Source organism: Leptinotarsa decemlineata, unplaced genomic scaffold (assembly GCF_025532065.1).
Source record: "Leptinotarsa decemlineata unplaced genomic scaffold, Ldec_3_MD MMD2_tig00026282_RagTag_RagTag, whole genome shotgun sequence".
Lineage (NCBI taxonomy): Eukaryota > Metazoa > Arthropoda > Insecta > Coleoptera > Chrysomelidae > Leptinotarsa > Leptinotarsa decemlineata.
The window spans coordinates 2,207,932-2,229,710 of NW_027412668.1; the positions used below are offsets into that span (position 1 = coordinate 2,207,932).

Below are 21,779 nucleotides of genomic sequence, written 5' to 3' on the forward strand. Positions count from 1 at the left end.
AGTCGCTTTTTTTTGGGGGGAGGGATTACTAGAACAACAGATTCTGTTCAATATCCGTAATCTACATAAAATAAATGAGCAACTCAAAACAGCCATATAAACTTTTCTGTTCTTTGACCACAAAACTACAGGATATCTTGCAAAACGGCACAGAATAGGGCACTTTGGACTTTTTTGACAGACGGCAACTAAAAAATGTGTCGAGCTCAGAGTAATAATAAGACATAGAGTAGCCATACCAATACAATACATATATTTTGAAGCGGGTATGGGACTATCCTTTTCTGTACAACTTATTGGCGCGGTGTGGGTGGCGGGTAATGAGAGGTTATGGAGTTTGTTTACATTTGAAGTAAGTTGGACCATTTAACAGTGGCGGTTGGTTTAGTTGATAATCGGAGGGATATTATACATTTATAAAATAAATCATTTTACGTGAAAATGTATTCTGTTCGAATAGTTCCTACATGAAATCTGATTTGTTGTTGATGATTATGGAAATGAGGCCAGGTTTTCTATCACCTACTAGATTTTTATTTATGTATGGCTTTATATAATGAAGCGCATGGTTTACTGGGTTAAAATTAAATTATTTCAAATGAACTAATTCATAACAATGATAAATGTTAATTTCAAAAGTAATGAACTTTACTTCATATAATCAGATGAAGAAATTTATTCTCAGATTTGATGAACAAGGTTTGTGAGGTCCGTTATAAATAATTTTCAATTAGAAATCATGAATATTTATAATTACGATTGAAGTTTCATATTATTACGTGATTTCATTCAAATTGGTATCCAGGGGTCTTTGTGGACCGACATTATGTTTTTTTTTTCAATAATTCATGCTAACGAATTCTATAATTACGAAAAATCATTAGTGTAAATGAAAAAACTATTCAAAAATGAAAAATATGTTTTTTATATGTGTGTTATAGGTCATATTCATTCTGTGATCAACAGATTAAAAACTTTCTGCTCAATGTTCAGTTTGTATACTAGTTATTCTTGTGCAACCGGTGTTAAATCTGTTATTGCTCACTTAACAATAAGTAACTTACGTCACACAAAGAATGTGATTTCCCTTTTGGTTTTTCTTTCTTTGCATGAGGCTTTCGAGTTGCATACAGACAAATATTCAATAAGAAACGACGATTGTGATTTTTTAAATTTTTTTTTCATTGGGAAATGTCAAATGATGAAATAATATATACCTAGTTTCAAACATTTTATTTATGAGAAAGAAAACAAAGTTATGCTGCCTTCAATGTAAGAATGGAAAAAGGCCTCTCTATTGTCTTTTGTTACTCTGAGGTGTCGACTTATTGAACGTGAACATGATGAAGCTAATCGGAGAATGTAAACTTTCACGGCAGAAGATAACGTATGAAGGCTATTTTTCGGGTTTTCTAGCCTTGGTTTGCAGGCGTTCATATCTGACGTTTCGTCACTGCTGCGGTAGTCTTTTTCAAAGGCAATGTGGTAACGGTCGCAATACCCGAGCTGGTGCTCTAGTTCCTGTTTCTGTTGTATCCAACGCATTAACTACTATTTCCATACTGGGCGATCTATATATATCGTTCCTAATTGTATTCCCTGTTCGAATAATTTGAATTTACCGCGTGACATTAAACAATACCAAAACAATATGAATACCAGTTCACAGTTTCCGTTTCCTCGTCTAGGTGTGAAATGTTTTATTGGATATGACTGTTCCACAGACTGTTCTCAAAGGCGGAGGAGCGGAAGATTACGCTGTCACAGCAAGTGCAAGCAATTTACGTTTATCTGTGTAGTGAAGTTTTATCTGTGGTGTATGTCTGACAAGTGAAGCTACTGTGTTAGCGAAACGCATGTAAAATAAAACATTATTTGTGGAAATTGCATGATTATTATTACCATGGATATTAGAAAAACAGAAAATATGCCACAAAAACTTGACCCTCAAAATCAAGGGCCGAAAAGGTAATAACATAAGAAAAAAGATAATTTATTAACATAGTTGGTCGAAAGGTAACATTTTGTTACTAAAACTACATTAGGGGCAACACTGGAATTTTCAATTTGGCGAATGTACATTTTTGTTTTGTCCTAAGCTCGTAGTTATCAAATAAATGCTGGCCAACTTTCTAGGCATAGTTCTCAGTATCAAACAAGTTTCCATAAACGCTCTCGCATATTTGATATGGTTGAACTCCCAGTTTTAGGTGTTGCATAAACCCACTATCACTTTGTATATAAGTAAAATAATTTGGTTTGCTGTAATATGCTCATGTCGCTATAAATTATCTCCTCATCCAGGAAACCATATTTCACTAAGCATCTTCTTTTAATATATTTTCGAAATGAATATAATGAATGAAGGAAGGTCTCTGCATTAATATTATTCCTTGTCCCGGCGTTGAAAATAAAATCTTGAGAATGACCCTAAGTAATAGTGCCATAAACTCAATTGACAAATTATTCTATCAAGTGAGCATAACAAAATTACAAAAATCAATGAAAATAGAGCTTAAAACCAAAGAATTCGTAATATAATATCAGACGGTGCTATTTTGTCCCGCCGAGTCGAATTTATAACCTTCGATAGTCAGCGTCGACTGAATTTAAGAATGATACATATAGCTAAGCAGAAATGTTCATAGTGCCGGTCGAACCGATGAGTTTACTCTAGACGTTTATAAACTTCAATAAACTCAGCAGAAGTTGGTTTTGATGCCAGTTTTTTTTTTGAAGACTATGTTTGCTTTGTTCAAAATGTCGTTCAAAATGTATTATGTCTTTCATACGTATTCAAAATATATCTGTTCAAGATTTTTCAAGCACTTATCAAATTGATGACGTATTCTTTTTTTATAATGTCATTAATTTGATGTGTTTCAATTCTTCCGGGTACTCTCAACTTAAACAAATTAAATAACTCCTTATCTAATGGATGAATGTAGAAACAAACACTGTTATGTACATTTGATGACTGTCATTGCGATACAATGCCTCAGAGTAATATAAAATACGCCAGTCTAAATCTGGCGGTAAAATCTGTTTTTCCGCCAACCAGCTATGTTATAAACATTGAAAAACAACGCCGTACCGGCGTCTACTATGAACGAGGCCTTAGAGATAAAGAAGGTTCTTCAAGGCGGACAAAGACAAGTTTGATAAAATAAAGGCGAATACACCTTCTTTTACGGAGACGCCATCTGTGGGATAGACAAAAGACTCAATCTAATGTCTTTGCAAAACCAAGCTTTGACGTCGTTTTCGGAATGAGATTTTTTCTGTAACCAAAGCACAAAAACAAAACAATGATTTGGCACAGCAGACCATTGAAAAGGTCGATTTTCGTTCGGCGGTCAATGTCTGATATATGAGGATTGAGTTTTCTGTTTATCTCACAGATGGCGGCTTTGAGGGGTGATGGCTCATCGCCTTTAAATTATCATACATAAAAATATTTTATGAATCATTCACAAATAATTCATTTTCATTGATAAAAAACACTAATATTATGACAAGATTGCAACACGCTTAGTGATTATGTAACAGTAATCAAACTTTTCAAAACAACGGTGTGCAACGAACTGAACAATATTCTCGGCTCATCACGCATAATGAAATATAGCATTTATGATTGATATGACACAAATTTCAAATGATTTTCATTACATTCAGACCCTGAACTGATTCTACAGAACTGAAATTAATAATTTTGAGTGGATTGAACATATGTACAATGGGTTTAGGTCTGAAATAAGTATGTGTGTAGATATATTATATGCCTTTTTATATAAAAAAATATTTTATTGATCCGAGTTGAGTGTTCTGTGCTGATTTTCTCTTTAGCATTATAAAAGACCCACTTTTATCATTTTGAGCCATAAAATCCACAAAACTATGACGTCACTGCTGAACAAACTATTCCGGTTAGGTCTCTGTTAATGAACACAACCCCTGTGAATTGCTATATTAATTGACCTACCTAATTTTTTAAAGTTCGCTTAAAAACTATATTATAATTTTTCATTGAACTTCACGCCAATTGAAAACTGTTTTATTAGGAATTCAAATAATATAATTTCCAATACTTGTGTCCCTCCTACAATACATATATTTGTGTTAGTCATCGCTATCACTATCGCATTGGCGGAAAATTCGATTCACCGTTTTTATTGGTCAAAAACGTTTCGTACATTTCCGTATCTCACTTCGGATCCTCCAATCGAAACGAGAGCGTCTGGATTTATTCCAGAAATTTCATAGGAACAAACAAGGCCAAACAATTGAATGATATATTTTCTGGAATACGAATAATGTCCTGCCAGTTAGGACTTTAAAAAAATGACACATCGACTAACGTTATTGAACTTTCAAATATTGTTTTCATTTAAAATAGCTGTCATCGAAATGAAAATTTCAAATTTCGCGCTTTTACCAGCTTAAAATCGTCGGAACTCCAAGCGGGTTACCGTCGAACTACAGTAGTGTCAAGTTTTTTCGGTCGTGTGATATGCTCAAGGTGTGACTTTAGCGTGTATTTCAATCATATTGGTACAATAAATCAAAATAAACCGATGGTGACGAAACTATAAAGACTTCCGGGACTGCTATTGATGGATCCTTCGCTATCCTGGTTTCAACCGGAACAAGAGGGACCCGCCAAGCTTCTGTGGCTTCGCATTTGGCAGACTCAACAAGAATTCGATAATATGAATTTAAAAGAGGGTGACAGTGAAGTGGAAACATTCACGAACGGATTTACGACGCATAACGCCAACATAATGAACGGCAAGTCAGATAAAGGCCCCATTATGGCAAGCAGAAGGCGGAAAGATGCCAGGTCCACAACTCGGGTGGCGTCCCGAAAATTGGAGCATAATCATGGTGGATGTCCTTGGAGACCTGTAGATTTTCCATATCAGAGGGGCATTATGGGGTGAGTCGTGAGAAAGTGCCAAAAACGTGGTCTTATAACCAAAAAATGATATCGTCCGACTTTCTGTATTTAACTCCCACAGCTGTCATCAGATGGCCTTGACTGTCAGTTATTTGACAATTTGGGCGATATAGGGTGTCGGCAAAAAATGCCGCGGGAGATGCTTGTGAAATGTTTTGCTACTACATAAAAACTCACTAATATTGGGATATTTTATCGGGCCCATTTTTTTGACCTTGGAATTCCTAAAATCAGTAAAAATATGGTAGGCAGAGTACAAGCTTGACTACTGCTGTTAGTACATTCTTGTGGAGATAAAGGGTTGTGTGCACTTCAAGTTTTGTATAGTTCTAGTGAAGTTGATAAATATTCAGGATGAAGATGTTTTTGAGACCAGATCCTGTGGGCCCCTACGTGGACCCCTTCACCGATTTTTGTCTCTTATTGTAATATATTTTTTTGGTTACAATTTTTCTATGACATCACTTCATTGATGTAATCTTCATAATTTATCAGTTATAGTCATATTTATGATGGGGAATCCCATGAAATAAGCGTACATTTATTTATTTACAGAAATTGGTTTCTTTTGTAAGAATCTGAAAAATATGACCCAACTTCTTAATTTTTTTCATTCTCCAATAAGTTGTGTGCCCTTTTTTGGGTTCACCTGTCAGCAATGTTTGGATTCAGCTAGATTTTTTTTTAGTTTGCACCAAGAAATTGAGCATTTCTACCATTATATGAGTCCGACGGAAGCAGAACATCAGATCAGAGCAGAAGTTGTCCAACGTATAGAAAAAATCATCACTTCAAAATGGAACGAAGCGAAGGTCGAAATTTTTGGATCGTATCGCACCGGCCTCTACTTACCTACTAGCGATATAGATCTGGTTGTAATAGGTTAGTACTCGTTACTTTATTTTTCGTACTTGAAATTTTATACAAAAGTACAGGACTCGTATGACTAATAAAGATTCACATTCTCCATAAATGTGCAGCCCGCTGCAAAAATACCAATCACTGAAAGAAATTGAAATGATAATTTAAAAAAAAAAACAGGTTTTAACTGAAGATAATATTCCACATAATTTTTTTGTTGTTCCCTTTTGCAGCAAAGATAAAGCATATAATTCAAGGAAATGAAATAAAAAGATTTGACTGCAAGAAACTAGGTTTTTTTTTTGCAGATTATGGTAAAAAAACAAAGAACGAGATTAAATATTCAAGTTCTTTCAGGGAAATTGAATGTTTTTATGACTTTATGTTGTGACCATATTTTATGGAATTACTGTCGAGTAGAAATCTGAAGATAGATTGCAATTTTGGTAATTTTATATCTTGTTGCTGGTACGGGTCACCTTTTATGTATTCACAAAATGGAAAAAAAAATTAATGAACTCTTATTGTTTTTCAAAATATTCACATTTTAGATTAATATGCTTTTGAATGCTTTGAAACCAATTGTTATATTTAGTCAAAGACTAATAAACAGTATAGTGGGTGATTATTTCAAGATGTTGATAAAATACACAAAAATACAACACGTACATACAGTTTTACACAGTTGAAAGAACTAAAATAGATAGATAGATAGATTCGTTTATTTAACTACGTTACATAATGTATATATCAGGTCATAACAGTCTAATTCTCACAAATTCTGAAAAAATTTTCATATATTAAAAAAAACAATAATATAAATTATAAATCAATAATAAATATAGCATAAACATACAATTTTAAAAAAGGCTAACAATATCATAAATCTGCAACAAGAATTCTATACCAAGATTAACAACAAACTTCCCCTTCTTATACATTATTATTATATACAACTATAATAATGTCAAAAATCATTTTGTAAATATTCTTGCACACTGTAAAAACATTTAGATTTCAAATATTGTTTCATTCTGATTTTGAACTGATCAAAATTAAGACTTCTTAATTTTGACGGAATTTTATTATATAAATTCAAGTTTAAAGAATTCACTTTGGATGTTGTCAAACGAAATTTGGGTATTTTTTCTTCTCCTGAGGATGCTAACTTTGTTGGCGAAACGCGTGTCGAGTGGTCCACTCTCGTTATGAGTGGACCAATTTAACGAGTCGTCTAGTTGGATTCCCAAAAGATTTACAGAACTTCCAGTTTGACTGGAGACAATAATGGTTTGAGTTTTCAGTCTATTTAGTTTAAGCTTATTATAATTGTACCATATCTCAGCTTTGTCTTCAATTTGGTTGATAGTGGTATGGAGACTATCAATATTTTTTTGGGATGAGAAATAAGTAGCATCATCCGCATATGACACCATATCATGAGGGTACATGAAAAAGAAAAGGTCATTAATATATATGATGAATAAGAGTGGTCCCAAAACAGATTCTTGTGGGACGCCATGTGGATTTTCCTGTATATCCGATTTGCCGCTCTTTGAAGATACATATTATTTTCTACCGGTCAAATATGAACGAATAAAAGAAAGTGCAGGACCTCTTATCCCATAAAATTCCAGTTTTTTGAGGAGGAGGTCATGAGAGACACAATCGGAAGCTTTCATGAGGTCACACAAAATTAAAACAGTATGTTTACCTTCTTCAAATCCTTTTATAATCGCGGCGACAATTTGACACTGTTGATCTACCTGCACGAAAACCAAATTGGTGTTTGTGGAGAAGATTGAATTTTTCGAAATAGGCACTTAAACGGTTTTTTAAAATTATTTCGATAACTTTGCCAAGAGTACAGATTATAGAGATGGGTCGGTAATTTTGAGGGTCTATATTATCACCTTTTTTAAAAATAGGCACCACTTTAGATAATTTGAAAGCAGTGGGAAATACACCTTGACAGGAACATTCGTTTATGAGAATTGTAAAATGGTTCAGAATAATTCCAAGAGAATCTTTTAATATTTTGCTGTTGATATCATAAGCTATTTGAACGACTCAAAGAAAGTATTGCACTCTCAACTTCAGCATCCGCTGCAGGTTCAAGAAAAAATGAGTTGCCTTGAACTGGCACGAATTTAAGGTAACTAGATGCATCAATGCCCTTGGATGGCAAGGAATGTATAAGATCGTTAGCAACAGTTACGAAATAATTACATAAGTCATCTTGGAGAATAATGTCTTCGTTATCCGTAGCATATGAATGGTTCCTCTCGTAGTTGATTATTTTCCAACTATCTCGAGCTATATTTGACAAATTTCTGATGACATCATTATAGGCTTGTTTTTTGTCTCTATTATCATAGCCCTGTATTGATTCCGGTAATTATTGTATGCTTCTTTATCTGCAGGGTTTCTGGAAGTGGCAGCAACCGTAGAAATAGCTTCCAGTCACGCTCGCAAGTGTCTGAGATTATCATTGAACCATTTAAATGGCGTTTTATTTGAAATATTGACTTTAACTAATGGTAATAGCGATTGACAAGATTCTCTAATGAAGTAATCAGAAGATTAGCTAAATTATCAACATTAGGCTCGTGTGTATAAAAAGAATTCAAATTTATCTGACAGAGAAACAATAAACGCCTCGGTATTTCTTTCATTCATTCATTCATTCATTCATTCATCAAGTAAATTGTGAATGCATAAATTTCATACACTCCAGAGATATTCTTTCAGAAAAAAATGTATTTTTATATAAAGTATTTGGCAGAATCCATAATGAGTTATAATATAATAGCATGGAGTTGTACTTTCAACAACCACACACTTTTTTCAACAGATCATCTATATCTATCTAGAGACTATTTACTTTACATAAGATCATTATATAGTTACCATGGTTTAGTATGGATGTTCTCTAACTTGAAAAGGTGTACTTTTGACAATGAACATATTTCTTATCGCTAACTATTACATTATTTTATAAAAATAATAGTGTGAATTTCAATCTGCTTGTAATTTGCATGAAAACTTTTTCCATTTCCAGGTAAATGGTCGAACTTGCCCCTGCGCACTCTTGAACAGGAATTTTTAGAAAAAGACATAGCTGTCCATGACAGCATAAAAGTTTTAGACAAAGCGTCTGTTCCCATCGTGAAGTTGACTGACAAAAAGACGGACATCAAAGTGGACATTTCCTTCAACATGTCGAACGGAGTCAAATCTGCTGAACTGATAAAGACGTACGTTGAAAGGTTCCCTGTCTTACCGAAACTCGTCTACGTCCTAAAACAATTCCTGCTCGAACGTGACTTGAACGAAGTCTTCACGGGAGGCATCTCGAGCTACAGCTTGATTCTCATGTGCATCAGCTTTTTGCAACTGCATCCGAGACAAGAGAGCATCCGTACTAACAATGCCAACTTGGGGGTCTTGCTGATAGAGTTTTTCGAGTTGTACGGTAAGAAGTTCAACTACATGAAGACTGGTATTAGGATACGAGACGGTGGACGGTATCTGGATAAGGACGAAATGCAGAGGGAGATGGTTGATGGGCACAGGCCTAGCATGCTATGCATCGAGGATCCACTACAGCCTTCAAACGATATCGGCAGGAGTAGTTACGGAGTGCTTCAGGTGAGTTTTCGATTCGTTATTTTATTTGTTTATTTTCGATCCGAGATCGATGAACTTGGATTCGTTTTCCACAATTTCTACAAGTGTGTCAATTGCTAAAGGAGGAGAAATGAAATTCTCTATCTTTGTTTATTGAATAATGGGATGTCCTTGAGTAAATTGAGAATTTATTTCTCATGAAACTCGCATGTTCATGTTGTGAAAAAACACTTAAGAACTTTCAAGCGACTGATGAATTCAAACTAAAATAGATAACAACTCAGAATCGAAGGTAAAACAGAATAATGATTGAAAGGGGAAAGAATTATTTTGGCTTTCCACTTCATCTTCATACAAAGAAAATCTTCAAAACATTCCCACATTTTTTAATGTATAAAGATTTTTTTTTAAATTTATTTATTGAATTAGGATTCCCTAATATACATGTATTGATTATATTGAGGATTGCATGACCAGCTGTTTCAAATACATGCTTTAATATTTTAGAATTCAAGATTTCATGGATACTACATTTATTGTCTAATGACCCAATTATATCATTCAAATCTCTTAAGGTAATCAATCTGAAGGTGCTGAAGGGCAAATATAAATTATTACCAAAATTGAACCATGGTTCGGAATTCTTAATACCTTGGACTACATGTTGGATGCTGTTTACAAAGTATAGGTTGAAAGTTTCAGCCATGTCAGGTTCACCTTTTTTAGTACTTAACCCATTCATCTTCAAATTGGATTAGGTTAGGAAATGTATGTTGAAAACAAGGGTTTTTAACGTTTTCCACATCAGAAGATAATTATTCTTGTATCTGTCTATTTTATTATGATAATACTGAACTTTCTTTATTTTCAATGAGTTTTAATGAAGGAAGCATATTATTTGTAGACTATTTCTATATGTATTTGACATTTTTGGTAAAAAAAATCAATTTATTATCATTTATTCATAACCGTTATCATTCCAGGTCAAAAGGGCATTCGAGTATGCCTATATTGTCTTGACAAGCGTAATGCATCCCACATTAATGTACAGCAACTGTGCATACTCAACCATCCTCGGCAGGATAATTCGGGTGAGAGAGAATGTAATCCAGCAAAGGCTAAAGGTGGAGGAAACGATAAGGCAAAGGCCGTCGAGGTCCTCCAGCATCGGATCTACCGGGTCCAGCGCAGAGGACAGTGGAGGTAGCTCAGAGGTGAGAACTTGATAATATTTATTTATTCGGTATAAACGGAAAAACCCTAAATTATGTTATAAAATATACATGTATAAAAATATACTTCAATCCAGAAACAGTAACAAAATTCATACAAATATTGAAATATACAAAATAAAAAGCAGCCTAAAAACTAAATGCTAAAGGAAACAATTAAAACCAACACCAGCACTAAAAACTATCAAACATACAAAGCATAAATCTATAGACTAAATATATAACTAACTGCCTGCAGATTTTTCCAAGACTTCCAAGGAGGTTACAAAGTTTGAGAATTTCTCATTCCAGCACTCACAAATCTTGGAAAGAAAAAATTGTACCCAAAGGGTACATTTGAACTACTCGTGAGATGCTTTTAGTTTATCTCCAAATCATCCATCTCAGCATCCTTTCCTTGTTTTGATGGAGTGAGTTTTGATGATTTTATCTCAAACAAGTTGATTTGGCGTACTTTGATATCCTTGAGCATAAATTTCTCTTTGCAGCAGTCATAAAACTTGTTTAAAAAAAAAACCCTGAGGGTACATTTGAACTACTCGTGGGGTGCTTTTAGTTTATTTCAAAATGTTGTTTGTTTTGATGTTTCTATTTCAACCAAGTTGATTTGACGTAATTGTTGTATTCATAAACTTCTACCCATCCGGGATAAACCTGAAATCTCCTATCGCTTCCAGGGCTCTGACCTACCCTCAAGAGACAACTCCCCCAACGTCAACTACATCCCTACGCGGCAGGCCCCCCAAAAAATCAGGAATATGACTTGGCGCAGCAGCAGTAAAGGCGGGTTCCGGAACAACAACAACAACAATCACCACCACGCCAACAGTAACCACAACAATCACAATAGCAATAGCCACGGAAATCACAACTCCTACAACAGCATGAAACGCAGGAAACCAACGAAGCAATAACGTTTCGAGTCAGCTGACAAGGAAGGATATTAGGCAGTTGGTTTTCGGCAGGTTCGTTTCCCACGGCTATTTTTTTGCGAATGCCTAGAGTGTTTAGCGTTTTGTTTGTCGATATCGAGGAGTATTCATGACGAAAAAAAAAAGAGTCCTCAGAGCGATTCACACGAGTGATTTGAGGGATTTTTGAAATTTTTTCAGTATCCGTCTGCGAGTCAACGATACGAAGAACTACCATTGGCAAATTTTTGTTTTGTAACAGGGTGGCGTGTCGGACCAAAAAAATATGCATATATTTTAATATTAGTTTGAAAGAAATTATCGGTAATTCATGAGTAGTGAATTAAAAAACAAAAAAAATAAAAAAGTTGGAAAATTCGACACGCCACGCATCTTTTAGAATGTTATTGATTCTATTTTATACCGGTTTGATATTTATAGGTTATACTTTGACCGTAAGGACACAAAATGAAGAAACATAAAAAAAAAAATGAAATTTGACAATATATACCATACAAAAATTACCTATTTGAATATTTTTTTTGCCATTGCATTCATTCATTTGATATTTTTTTCACGGAGGAAGGAAATCGTTTTTTCAAGAAATTTCGAAGGGCGACCGACATATATAAATCTACGAAGTAATGGCGGTAAATTTTGTTAAGATATGAGATAGAGGTGGGGCTCCACTGTAAAGTATTCGATCCTAAGCCATTGTAAATAAATATAAGGAAAAACTGAAATGTAAAAAAAAATTCAAAAATGTAATGAAAATCAATGCTATGAAATTTATAAAACGCAAAAAAATAACTAAAATACGAAAATAGAAACTGGTTATCAATAAGCAGAAAAAAAATAATATTTTTTGTCTTAGAATTACTATATATCCCATCTAACATGGAATTGAAAGCTTGGTAGCGGCTGAATCAAAACGTCTTTCCAAAAAATTATTTATTCAGTTATAGCGACGTTGAAAAATTGTTTCTCATTTGTCAGGTACAGTTCGCTAGAAAAATATAGGTTTTTTTAAATTTTAAGGTTTAATTAAAGGTACATGTCAAATAAACTAATCTTCAAAATATTCGGCATTAGTATCATTAAAAAAATTCAGTAATAATACTGAATACTGTAGGCAATTTACAGCTATAATTTTTTTTTCAAAATAAATCAAGTTTACTGATGTTTCTCTTTTTCTGTTCTTGGATAAGTAGTCATTTAAGATGACTATACATTTTTGATATTTTTGTTCAATTATAGTGATGAAATAACTTTTTCCAGTTATAGTGATGTTGGAAAAGGGGTCACATTATTTTTTTTGTATAACAAGTCTTTATCAATGCTTTAGTCTGGAATTTTACACTAGAAATAATTTATCGAAACTTGAGGTTTTGCCAGTTACAGTGACATTAATTACTCTCTCATCTGAGTTATAGTGGCTCCAATAAACTCTTTCCAGTTATAATATCTCTCAAAATAGGTTTTAGCTACAAGATCCCATTGAATAAAGTTTCTTTTTATAGGAAGTTCCTGCTTCAGTGGCAGAAAAACGTTAAAAATCATTCATTCACACTGAAAATTTTGTTATATCGACATTAATAACTTTCTCTTCTTCGATATAGTAGCTTCAATAATTTTTTCCGGTTACATCACTCGAAACAGGTTATAGTTACAGGGCCCCAAAAAATAAAGTTTCTTTCCATAGGGAGTTCCTGCTTTAGTGGCAAATTATATGTTTTAAATTCATTGATTCGAACAGAACATTTTATTATTGTGGCAATGATAACGTCTTGTCTCGTGATACACTTTCACAAAATTTATGAATTTTTTATTCAAATCGCAACTTTTGATACCTTCAAATTGAAATTGTAAGGGACATATCACTATAAATTAATCGTGGATTTCAAAAGCGATTTGAAATTTTAAAATGCATTCGAGTGGACTGTAACTGATACAATAGAAATTATTTTAAAAAGAAATTGCTTTCAAATTCACCCCCAATTCTAGGATAAACCTTTGAACGAAACTATGAAAAATAACCATTCTTTACCCATAAACTTTGTGATATACCGTAGATTTTTATATGATCGGTTCTGCCCTTATTGATCCACACTAAAAAACCTCGACAACAATGGCTTTTTTTTAACAAGTGCCTCGATTAGTTGTGCAAAATTTCCTCCCTTCTGTCGCGTACCCCGCAAACTTACTGTTGTAATTTATCGTGGTACTCGACGGTGCAAGACGATTCCTCATTGTTCGATAATCGAGGCACGACGAAAAAGACGACCACGACAGAACGCTCGCTTTTTGCTTGTATTTTCGTCATGAAACGAGTAAATAAAGACACTCGGTATATCTCGAAAATGTTGCCGTTGTTTCGTCATTGATCCCTTACTGGGGTGCAGATTCTATGCCAAATATTCGACGATTTTTATTCGGCACTGAGCTAGTGGCGTTGCGATTATTTCAGTTTTTTGCTGCAGAATTTTTGAAATGAATTGATATGCCAAACACTTGGAAGCAAAAGTTTCGTAGTTCATAAGTTCTCAAATTCAAGCCAACAACATTTTTGAATCACTAAAATCTATAAAAAACATTAGAAATTATAAAGTCGGGATTTCATTCAGTTATAGTGACTTTGAAAATCGTTTCAATTATACTGTGGTTCAGTTGTGCTAAAATTTATGAATTGGTTGATTTGGCATTAAGTTGATCAAAATTAGAGATGTTCGAAATGTTTAGACATCTGTATAAAAATAGTGATTGTGAAGGTTTTTCAAAATTTTGAATTTTCAACATTATTAAAAAGAGTTTTCCAAATTTACAACTGATTTAGATGAAAATGTTTATTCACCGTTGAAAATATTAAAAGCTTTGTAATTCACTACAAACTGTAGTAATTTTAATACATAAATTTCTTAAAACTGTCTGTAAATTAGTATTTCATTCAGGCATAGTAAATTTAACAACGATTTTGAAGAATTTGGATATCCATACAACAAATCAGTCAATTGTCAGAAGAAAACAACATCATAGACAAAGTCTCATAATTATTGTTAATTGTGAAAGTTTTTCTGTAGAATTTCTTTAAAAACATGCAAATAAATAGAACAAACAATATAAATAAATTCAAATATACAAATATATAGTTTTCAATCCCGATTTCACAACTCAGTTTCTGTGACATTAACAAATTCTTCTAACATTGAATGTTGATTATTTCTTAAATGTTTACAACCAGTTTCAGTGATAATTACTTGAGTTTGAACGGACAAATTTGTAATCAATTGTAAAATTGAACAAATGAATTTTGTATTTTTCAAATTGCAATAGAAACTTTCTGCTTTTGGTTTCATCTGCACCGTTTGCCGAATAAAAATCCATCGAGCATATCACGAAATATTTACTGCTGCATTTGTGTTCGTTTCGATGATATTTTTGGGGGGAATTTATGTGTGTAAAGTGTAAATATATGTAATTAATTGTAAAAAAATGTGATATAACTGATAGTTTAGTGAAATATGATTTTTTGAAGATATTCGTCAGAGGGAGTGTGTCGATAAGTCGAAGACTCAATTTTATTGTTTGTTTTTGTTTTTTTTTTGTTGTTGCCAAAGTGAAGGAGGAGACAGGCGCTTTTTAGTGGAATATCAGAATCTTCTATGAAATAGCCCAGTGTGATTGATAAAACATCAATTGAGATACGTGAATAATCCTCTATTTGCTTTTTTAAGTAGCAAGAAAAGGAAATTTGTTTTCTTGTAGTGAGTTATATCAAATAATAGTGAATCATGTATCTTCAGTTTGGATTTTTTTTCTTTATTCATTTCATTATAATACATGGAAAAATACATAGAAAAGTATTCGATATATATCAGTTAATGTAAGTTATCATTGTATTTTATCATATCACAAAATGAATCAGTTTATTGATAGAATTGCCCAGTGCAAACATTTTTCTGAATATGATGGAAATAAAAATAATTATTTTGTATATACGAGTATAATTATAATATTTTTCTATTATATCACGAAAATGCATCAGTTTAGTAGTATTTTGAAAATAAAATTTACATATAAATCAGTATAAATTATAATTATCGTATATCAACTACCCAGTTTTCATAGTTGGTCTATTTTTCCAACATATTTTTTTTGTAAATATATAGATTACTTAAAGTCATATGATTTGATCACTTTGCAACTACTCAATGTAACACCCAGTGTATCGATTTAACGTGATGAAATTTCACTAAACAGTTCTCTGTGCTCCGTTTTATCTCTCATTATTTTTGTAGTCTGAGTATGCGGTTCGGAGATTGGTTTTTGAGTCAGTGTTGCGCGTTTATTTATTTTATTACGGGGTGGACCAGAAATCAGGTACCGATTGGCAAGCTAGAGGTTAGCGGTTTGTAAATATATGAATGTACAACTGTTTTTTTTTTTTTTTCGAAAATATCTGGAACCAAGTTTTCCATACCGTTTATCGAAAACCCTTTTTGTCTTGAAATTTGGCACTTGATTTTTGCGACATTTCATTTATGTGTGTTGGAACAGAGATTATTCCGAAGACAATTGGCTTTTATTTTGGTTTACTGTTCGAGTTGGACTTTTTTTTAATTCTCAGGACAACTTTTCGACAGTCTTTTTGTTAGAACTTTGTACATTTGTTAATAGATCTAAGTATTTATGTTAGTTTATTATAGTTTTTAAGAATGTTGTCTATATCGTGTATCTTATTCGAAATTTTACATGATTTGTAATAATATAGACGTAAGTCATTTTAAGTACAAATTACTGAAAAAAAATGTAAAAATATTGGTTTACAATAAAAATCAAAAAACTTTTATTACCTAAAAGCGCCAGGATTTTACCTGTAAATTGAATTAACTGTTGATAAATATATATTTTGTATCTTGGGCGCAAGATTCGGTGTTTCATTTCAATTTTTGCCTTCCCAAAAATCCGAATATTTCTAAAATTATCCAACAAAGGAATTGAATATAGTTTTGATAGAATTTCTACAGAACTGGTAATTTTCTTCAAGAATTATATTTGTATGTGATGCGTAACGAGACAGCATTTCAAACTCTGACATGAAAAAAATGTATTTGTGACAATTTTTCTCTTTCATATAATTGTGTAGCAATCCTGTAAATGATATCTGATTCAATTCCATAATGAAAGTTTGGAGAACAAACTGAAGAGAAAAAGTGTTTTTATACAACGTTTATATAAAAGCATTTATTTTGAAAGTACTTTTTCTTTCGTGTTATTCAAAGTTTGTGTGAAAGTAGTTTAGAGAGGGTTTTTTTCTTCCAGTTTGTGAGTCCATCAAGTAGAAATGGGATCGTCTACATAAATGATTATTTTTCCTCTGTTGATACAGTACAAACAGCAAAAATAAAAAGATGGTCGCGGGAGTGATCCTTGAGGAACTCCGAGAGCTCTGATAATTTACTTTTTTAACTGATATCATTCTATTTTATAAAAAAGATTTAATTAATTCCAAATGTATTCCTATAATGGAACCACAATTATGATTTTTCTCAAATGGATTTCATGTTGTCATACCTTTGACTGATCAAAAGTCAGAGATCTCATCAACGTTCCTTGGCAATCTATTGATTAGGTGGAAATTGAGAAGTAACCTCGACATTCCAATCATAATTCAAAAGGTCAATCCTGTTGACATGTGAGTCATGTTTAAGATTACCTTCTTTTATCATTTATGAAGAATAATTTCAAATGTAGATGAATATTAATTTTTTTAATTTTCACAGCTTCAAACAATTTATGTTTTAACTGGATATCAGAAACCCTAAATTTAAGTCAACAAGAAAATATATAGTAGGTAGATGATGTTGAGATAAAAATATTTCCAATAGAGATTGGAAACCTTCCATCTCTTTCAACGGTTCTACCCAGCAGGATCTGGCAAATGCCTGGCGGAAAACAATTACTCTGGGTAATGCCACAACGGATAGTGAAGTACATCAAAGAGATATTTGTGCAAGATTACTCAACATGTATCAGCAGGACATCGCAGAATCTTACTGCTTGGGGATGTTAGACGACAGGTGAAGAGTATGTTTGAACAGTAGTAGGTAGGAAATTAATATTACTGGAGTTTTATCCTGCTAACTTTAGGCCTATTTCTATGCTACCTACCCTTGCTAAAATCATAGAAAAACTTGTTAAACAAAGAATCATGTTGTTAGTGAATAAGCATAATATCAGTAGCAGTCAGTTGGGGTTCCAGAGTATGAAAAACACGGAAATGCTATGTTTCATCTACTGGGAAACGTTTATATCAATTTGAATAATCGTGAAATAGCAGCGGCAGTTTTTTGCGATCTTTCAAAAGCTTTCAATTGCGAGGGTCATGAAATTCTGCTGCAAAAACTTTAGAGATATATCTTTGAAACGGTTCAGATCATACCTGTCATAATGTACTCAAAAAGTTAAACTCCCGGACAACATATTCCATCCCCAGACAGTTACTTGTGGTGTTCCACAAGGATCGGTTCTAAGCCCAATTAACTTAGCTTTATTAACAACCTAGCCCGCATTAATATAGCTGCAGAAATAACCCAATTCGCAGATGACACTACATTATTTTGGCATTGCAAAAATGAAAGGGAACTGCATGATTGATCAGCAAGGATATTATAAAAATAAAAGACTGGTATGATGCGAATCTCTTGTCATTTAATATCTCAAAAACTAGCATCATCACCCTCAAGTGCTCCACACTACATATCTACCTGGGTACTCAATTCATAAAATGTCAGCAAAATATCTGGGATTACAAATTGATAAGAATTTGGATTTTGAAGGTCACATAAATAACCTATGTAAAAAAAATTCATCAGGATGCTTCGCAGTTAGAGTATCAGCAAATGAATTGGGCACTATTGTGGCAAAAAATGTGTACTTTGCTCTCGTTGATTCCCACTTGAGATGATACGGTAGCTCTTTTTGGGGAACGTGTTGCCACGTGTTTGTACTACAAAAAAGAGGAGTTAGATTTATGTGTAGAGTTGGATTCAGGAATTCCTGTCGACCTTTATTCAGAAGGCATACAATTTTGACCTTGCCTTCAATACTTATATTGAAAATAGTATGTCTGATGCAAAAAAATATAGGACGGAAATTTTCATTTCACCTCGACGAAATACCAGAAGTAAGCTCAATATAAGTTCACTGATTCCAATATCATCAAAAATTGAGAGGTCTTTCATATATAATGGAAAAAAATGTTTAACCATTTGCCAATTGAGATCAAAGGCATAACATGTACCACTAAATTTAGAAAGTCTGTAAAAAAGCTTCTGATTTCATTTTCTATGCATTCACTTTTATAGTTTTATGCTTTATAGTTTTCATATCTACATTTATGTATTGTATGAGAATATTCATTATTATTTATTTCAATATGTGGTATATCTATATTTTTACTTTCTGACTTCTTTTTCACCCCAAAATTCTGAAATCACCAAACGTTAATTTGTATAATTTATATTCTTTAAAATAGTAACACTTTGACAATGATATTTTATCTTCAACAATATCTGTTAAGTTGTGTATCTTATATTTCTTAGAATAGTAACACTTTGTCAATGAGATCTCATCATCGACAATAAAGTACATTTTGATTGATTGATTAATTTTTTTATTCATAAGTGACATATTGTAAAAAGCGAGTTTGTTTTTTTTTATTTTATTTGATTAATCATTTTTGACCTACCATATATACGCTATGTATCACAAATGGTGAATAAATATTATGTATTTATTTATTTATTCAACGGGTAACCCCCAATTTTTATACAATATATTAACCTTAGAAAGTTAACTATTCTAGTATCTACATATCTAATAAATCAACCTACATAGAGAAAATTAAAATGAAATTGTGAATTAAAAAAATAGTCTTATAAATCTAAACCACGCAGAGTATATCTAAGAGTGTTCTGAGAGATATAAAAAAAATCAATATTGATCCTATTAGCATTCGATAGAATTCTGGAAAAAGAGGAATGTTTTCCATAATTACACCTATGAAAGTCGAGACTGAAAGTTTGGTTGTTACGTGTCCTTCTCGGGGGAACATGCAGATTGACTTGACAGAGAAGAGTTGGGCTATTAATTTCGTTGTTCAACAATTTATGTAGGAATATTGTCTGCATGTGCCCGTCTTGTACTGAGTTTGAGCAATCCAATAGTAGAGCGAATTTCAAAGAGCGAATGACTTCTAGCTGGCATGTTCATTTTGTAGGCAACATATCTAAGAAATTTATTCTGAACTTTCTCAATATCATAACTGTGATTGAAGTATGTTGGAGACCAGATACAAGTGCAATACTCAATCACTGATCTAAACAATGCAAAGTATAGTATTTCAATAGAAAAAATGTTGGTAAAATCTTTTGTTGATCTGCATATGAATCCTAACATTTTCATCGCTTTGTTAGATATGTGTTCATATTGTAAATGAAAGTACATCTTGTCATCCATCATGACACCCAGATCTCGTATAGATTGTACACGTTCCAACTTCTTCCCTGCAGTACTATAACCAGCTGTATAAAGGTTTAAAGACTTTGAAAAGGAAATACTTTCACATTTTGCCACATTGACATCCATATAATTCATCTTACACCGATCAGAAAAAGATTTAAGGTCCTTACTAAACTCATACTTATATAAGAGAAGGCAAGTAGTCAAAGTTGGAAAAAGTCTAAGTACTGAAAGAAATATTGAGGATGGGATACCACAGGGATCCATTCTAGGACCCTTCTTGTATTTAGCTTTTGCCAATGACTTGTCAGTGTACCTAAATAAGAACTCGGCCATTCACTGTACGTGTTATGCTGATGATACTAATATATTAATTATTGAAAACGATATGGACTCCGCGAAAAACACAGCTCTAGAGACCTACAAAAAAGTTATTATGTGGTCAAAGAAAAACAATTTAATGTTGAATGAAGCCAAAACTAACTTGTTAAATTTCAAGATGAATACTGGGCAACAATATGGGTTGAATCTGTTTATTGATACTGCTTTAGAATTGAACCTAACCAAGTCAACAAAAATGTTGGGTGTTGTATTTGATGACAAACTTCAATGGAGGACACATACTGACCACTTATGTAATAAACTTAGAAAAGCCTGTTATTCTCTTAGGTTTCTATCCCACCATTGTGGTCAAAGTATTTTATTAACTGTCTATTACGCAAACTTCAATTCGCATCTTAGATATGGCATCCTTAACTGGGGCACATCCTCTACCGTGTCTCGTGTGTTTTGTATACAAAAGTATGCTATTAGGATCATTGCTAAGTTGGGCTATAGAGATTTTTGTAGAGAAACTTTTCAGAATTTGAAAATATTAACGCTAGCAGAAGTATACATAATGGAAGCTTGCACATATATCTATCAAAATAGAAACACTTTAGCTGCTAACAGAGCCTATCATAATCACTCTACTCGGAATGCCCACTTATTATTACCTAGTCAACATCGCACTGCTCTGTTCCAAAGAAGTTTTGAGTTTCAAGGCTGCAAACTTTTTAATAAACTCCTCGACAATATCAGAAATTCTGAAAATGTACATATTTTTAAATCAAGACTGAAGCAACTTCTTCTGTTAAAGAACTGTTACAGTATTGATGACTTTTATTTGTAATCCAATACTATATGCGTGTATAGGAAACAATTATCTATTATTATATTTATGTGGTATACATCTGTATATGTTGTATATATGTGAATATGTATATATATTTATTTTATATTTTTTACACATTTTTTTAATCTACAACTTTGTGACATTATCAATTTCGTATAGTTTTATTTCTTTTCAATATTGTATATTGACGTTTTCCTCTTTTCCATTTGTACTTCTGCTCCTGTGGTTATACAAATCAATCTGAGTAAATAAAGAGATTATTATTATTATTTGAATTTTCGCACAATCCTGCAACGAATCAATTCAATCAATCAATCAATTTATTCATTGTAAATGAAACATTACAACGTCGTTATTTCCTTAGTATTAAAATTAAAATACATATACACAGAGATGCACAGATCAAAATAAAATAAATAAATATATACAAAATTATCATGCACATGTAAACCTACAAGAGATGTAGTACATGTATTATTCATTTATAAAATCTT

General features: G+C 32.6%; 1 protein-coding gene across 2 annotated transcripts; it reads left to right on the top strand.

Moving 5' to 3' along the window:
* The first annotated feature begins 4,399 nt into the window (after positions 1–4,399).
* On the top strand, positions 4,400–13,741 carry LOC111518117 (terminal nucleotidyltransferase 4B). 2 transcript variants are annotated; one of them, XM_023174460.2, is made up of 5 exons: positions 4,400–4,936; positions 5,646–5,839; positions 8,880–9,469; positions 10,432–10,662; positions 11,358–13,741. In XM_023174460.2, exons 1-5 carry the CDS (start codon positions 4,614–4,616, stop codon positions 11,592–11,594), a joined length of 1,575 nt encoding a protein of 524 aa, XP_023030228.1. In that variant the 5' UTR covers positions 4,400–4,613; the 3' UTR covers positions 11,595–13,741. The 2 variants fall into 2 exon arrangements, with proteins under 2 accessions (XP_023030228.1, XP_023030229.1); XM_023174461.2 differs by lacking the exon at positions 4,400–4,936 and adding an exon at positions 5,194–5,382.
* Positions 13,742–21,779: the final 8,038 nt, after the last annotated feature.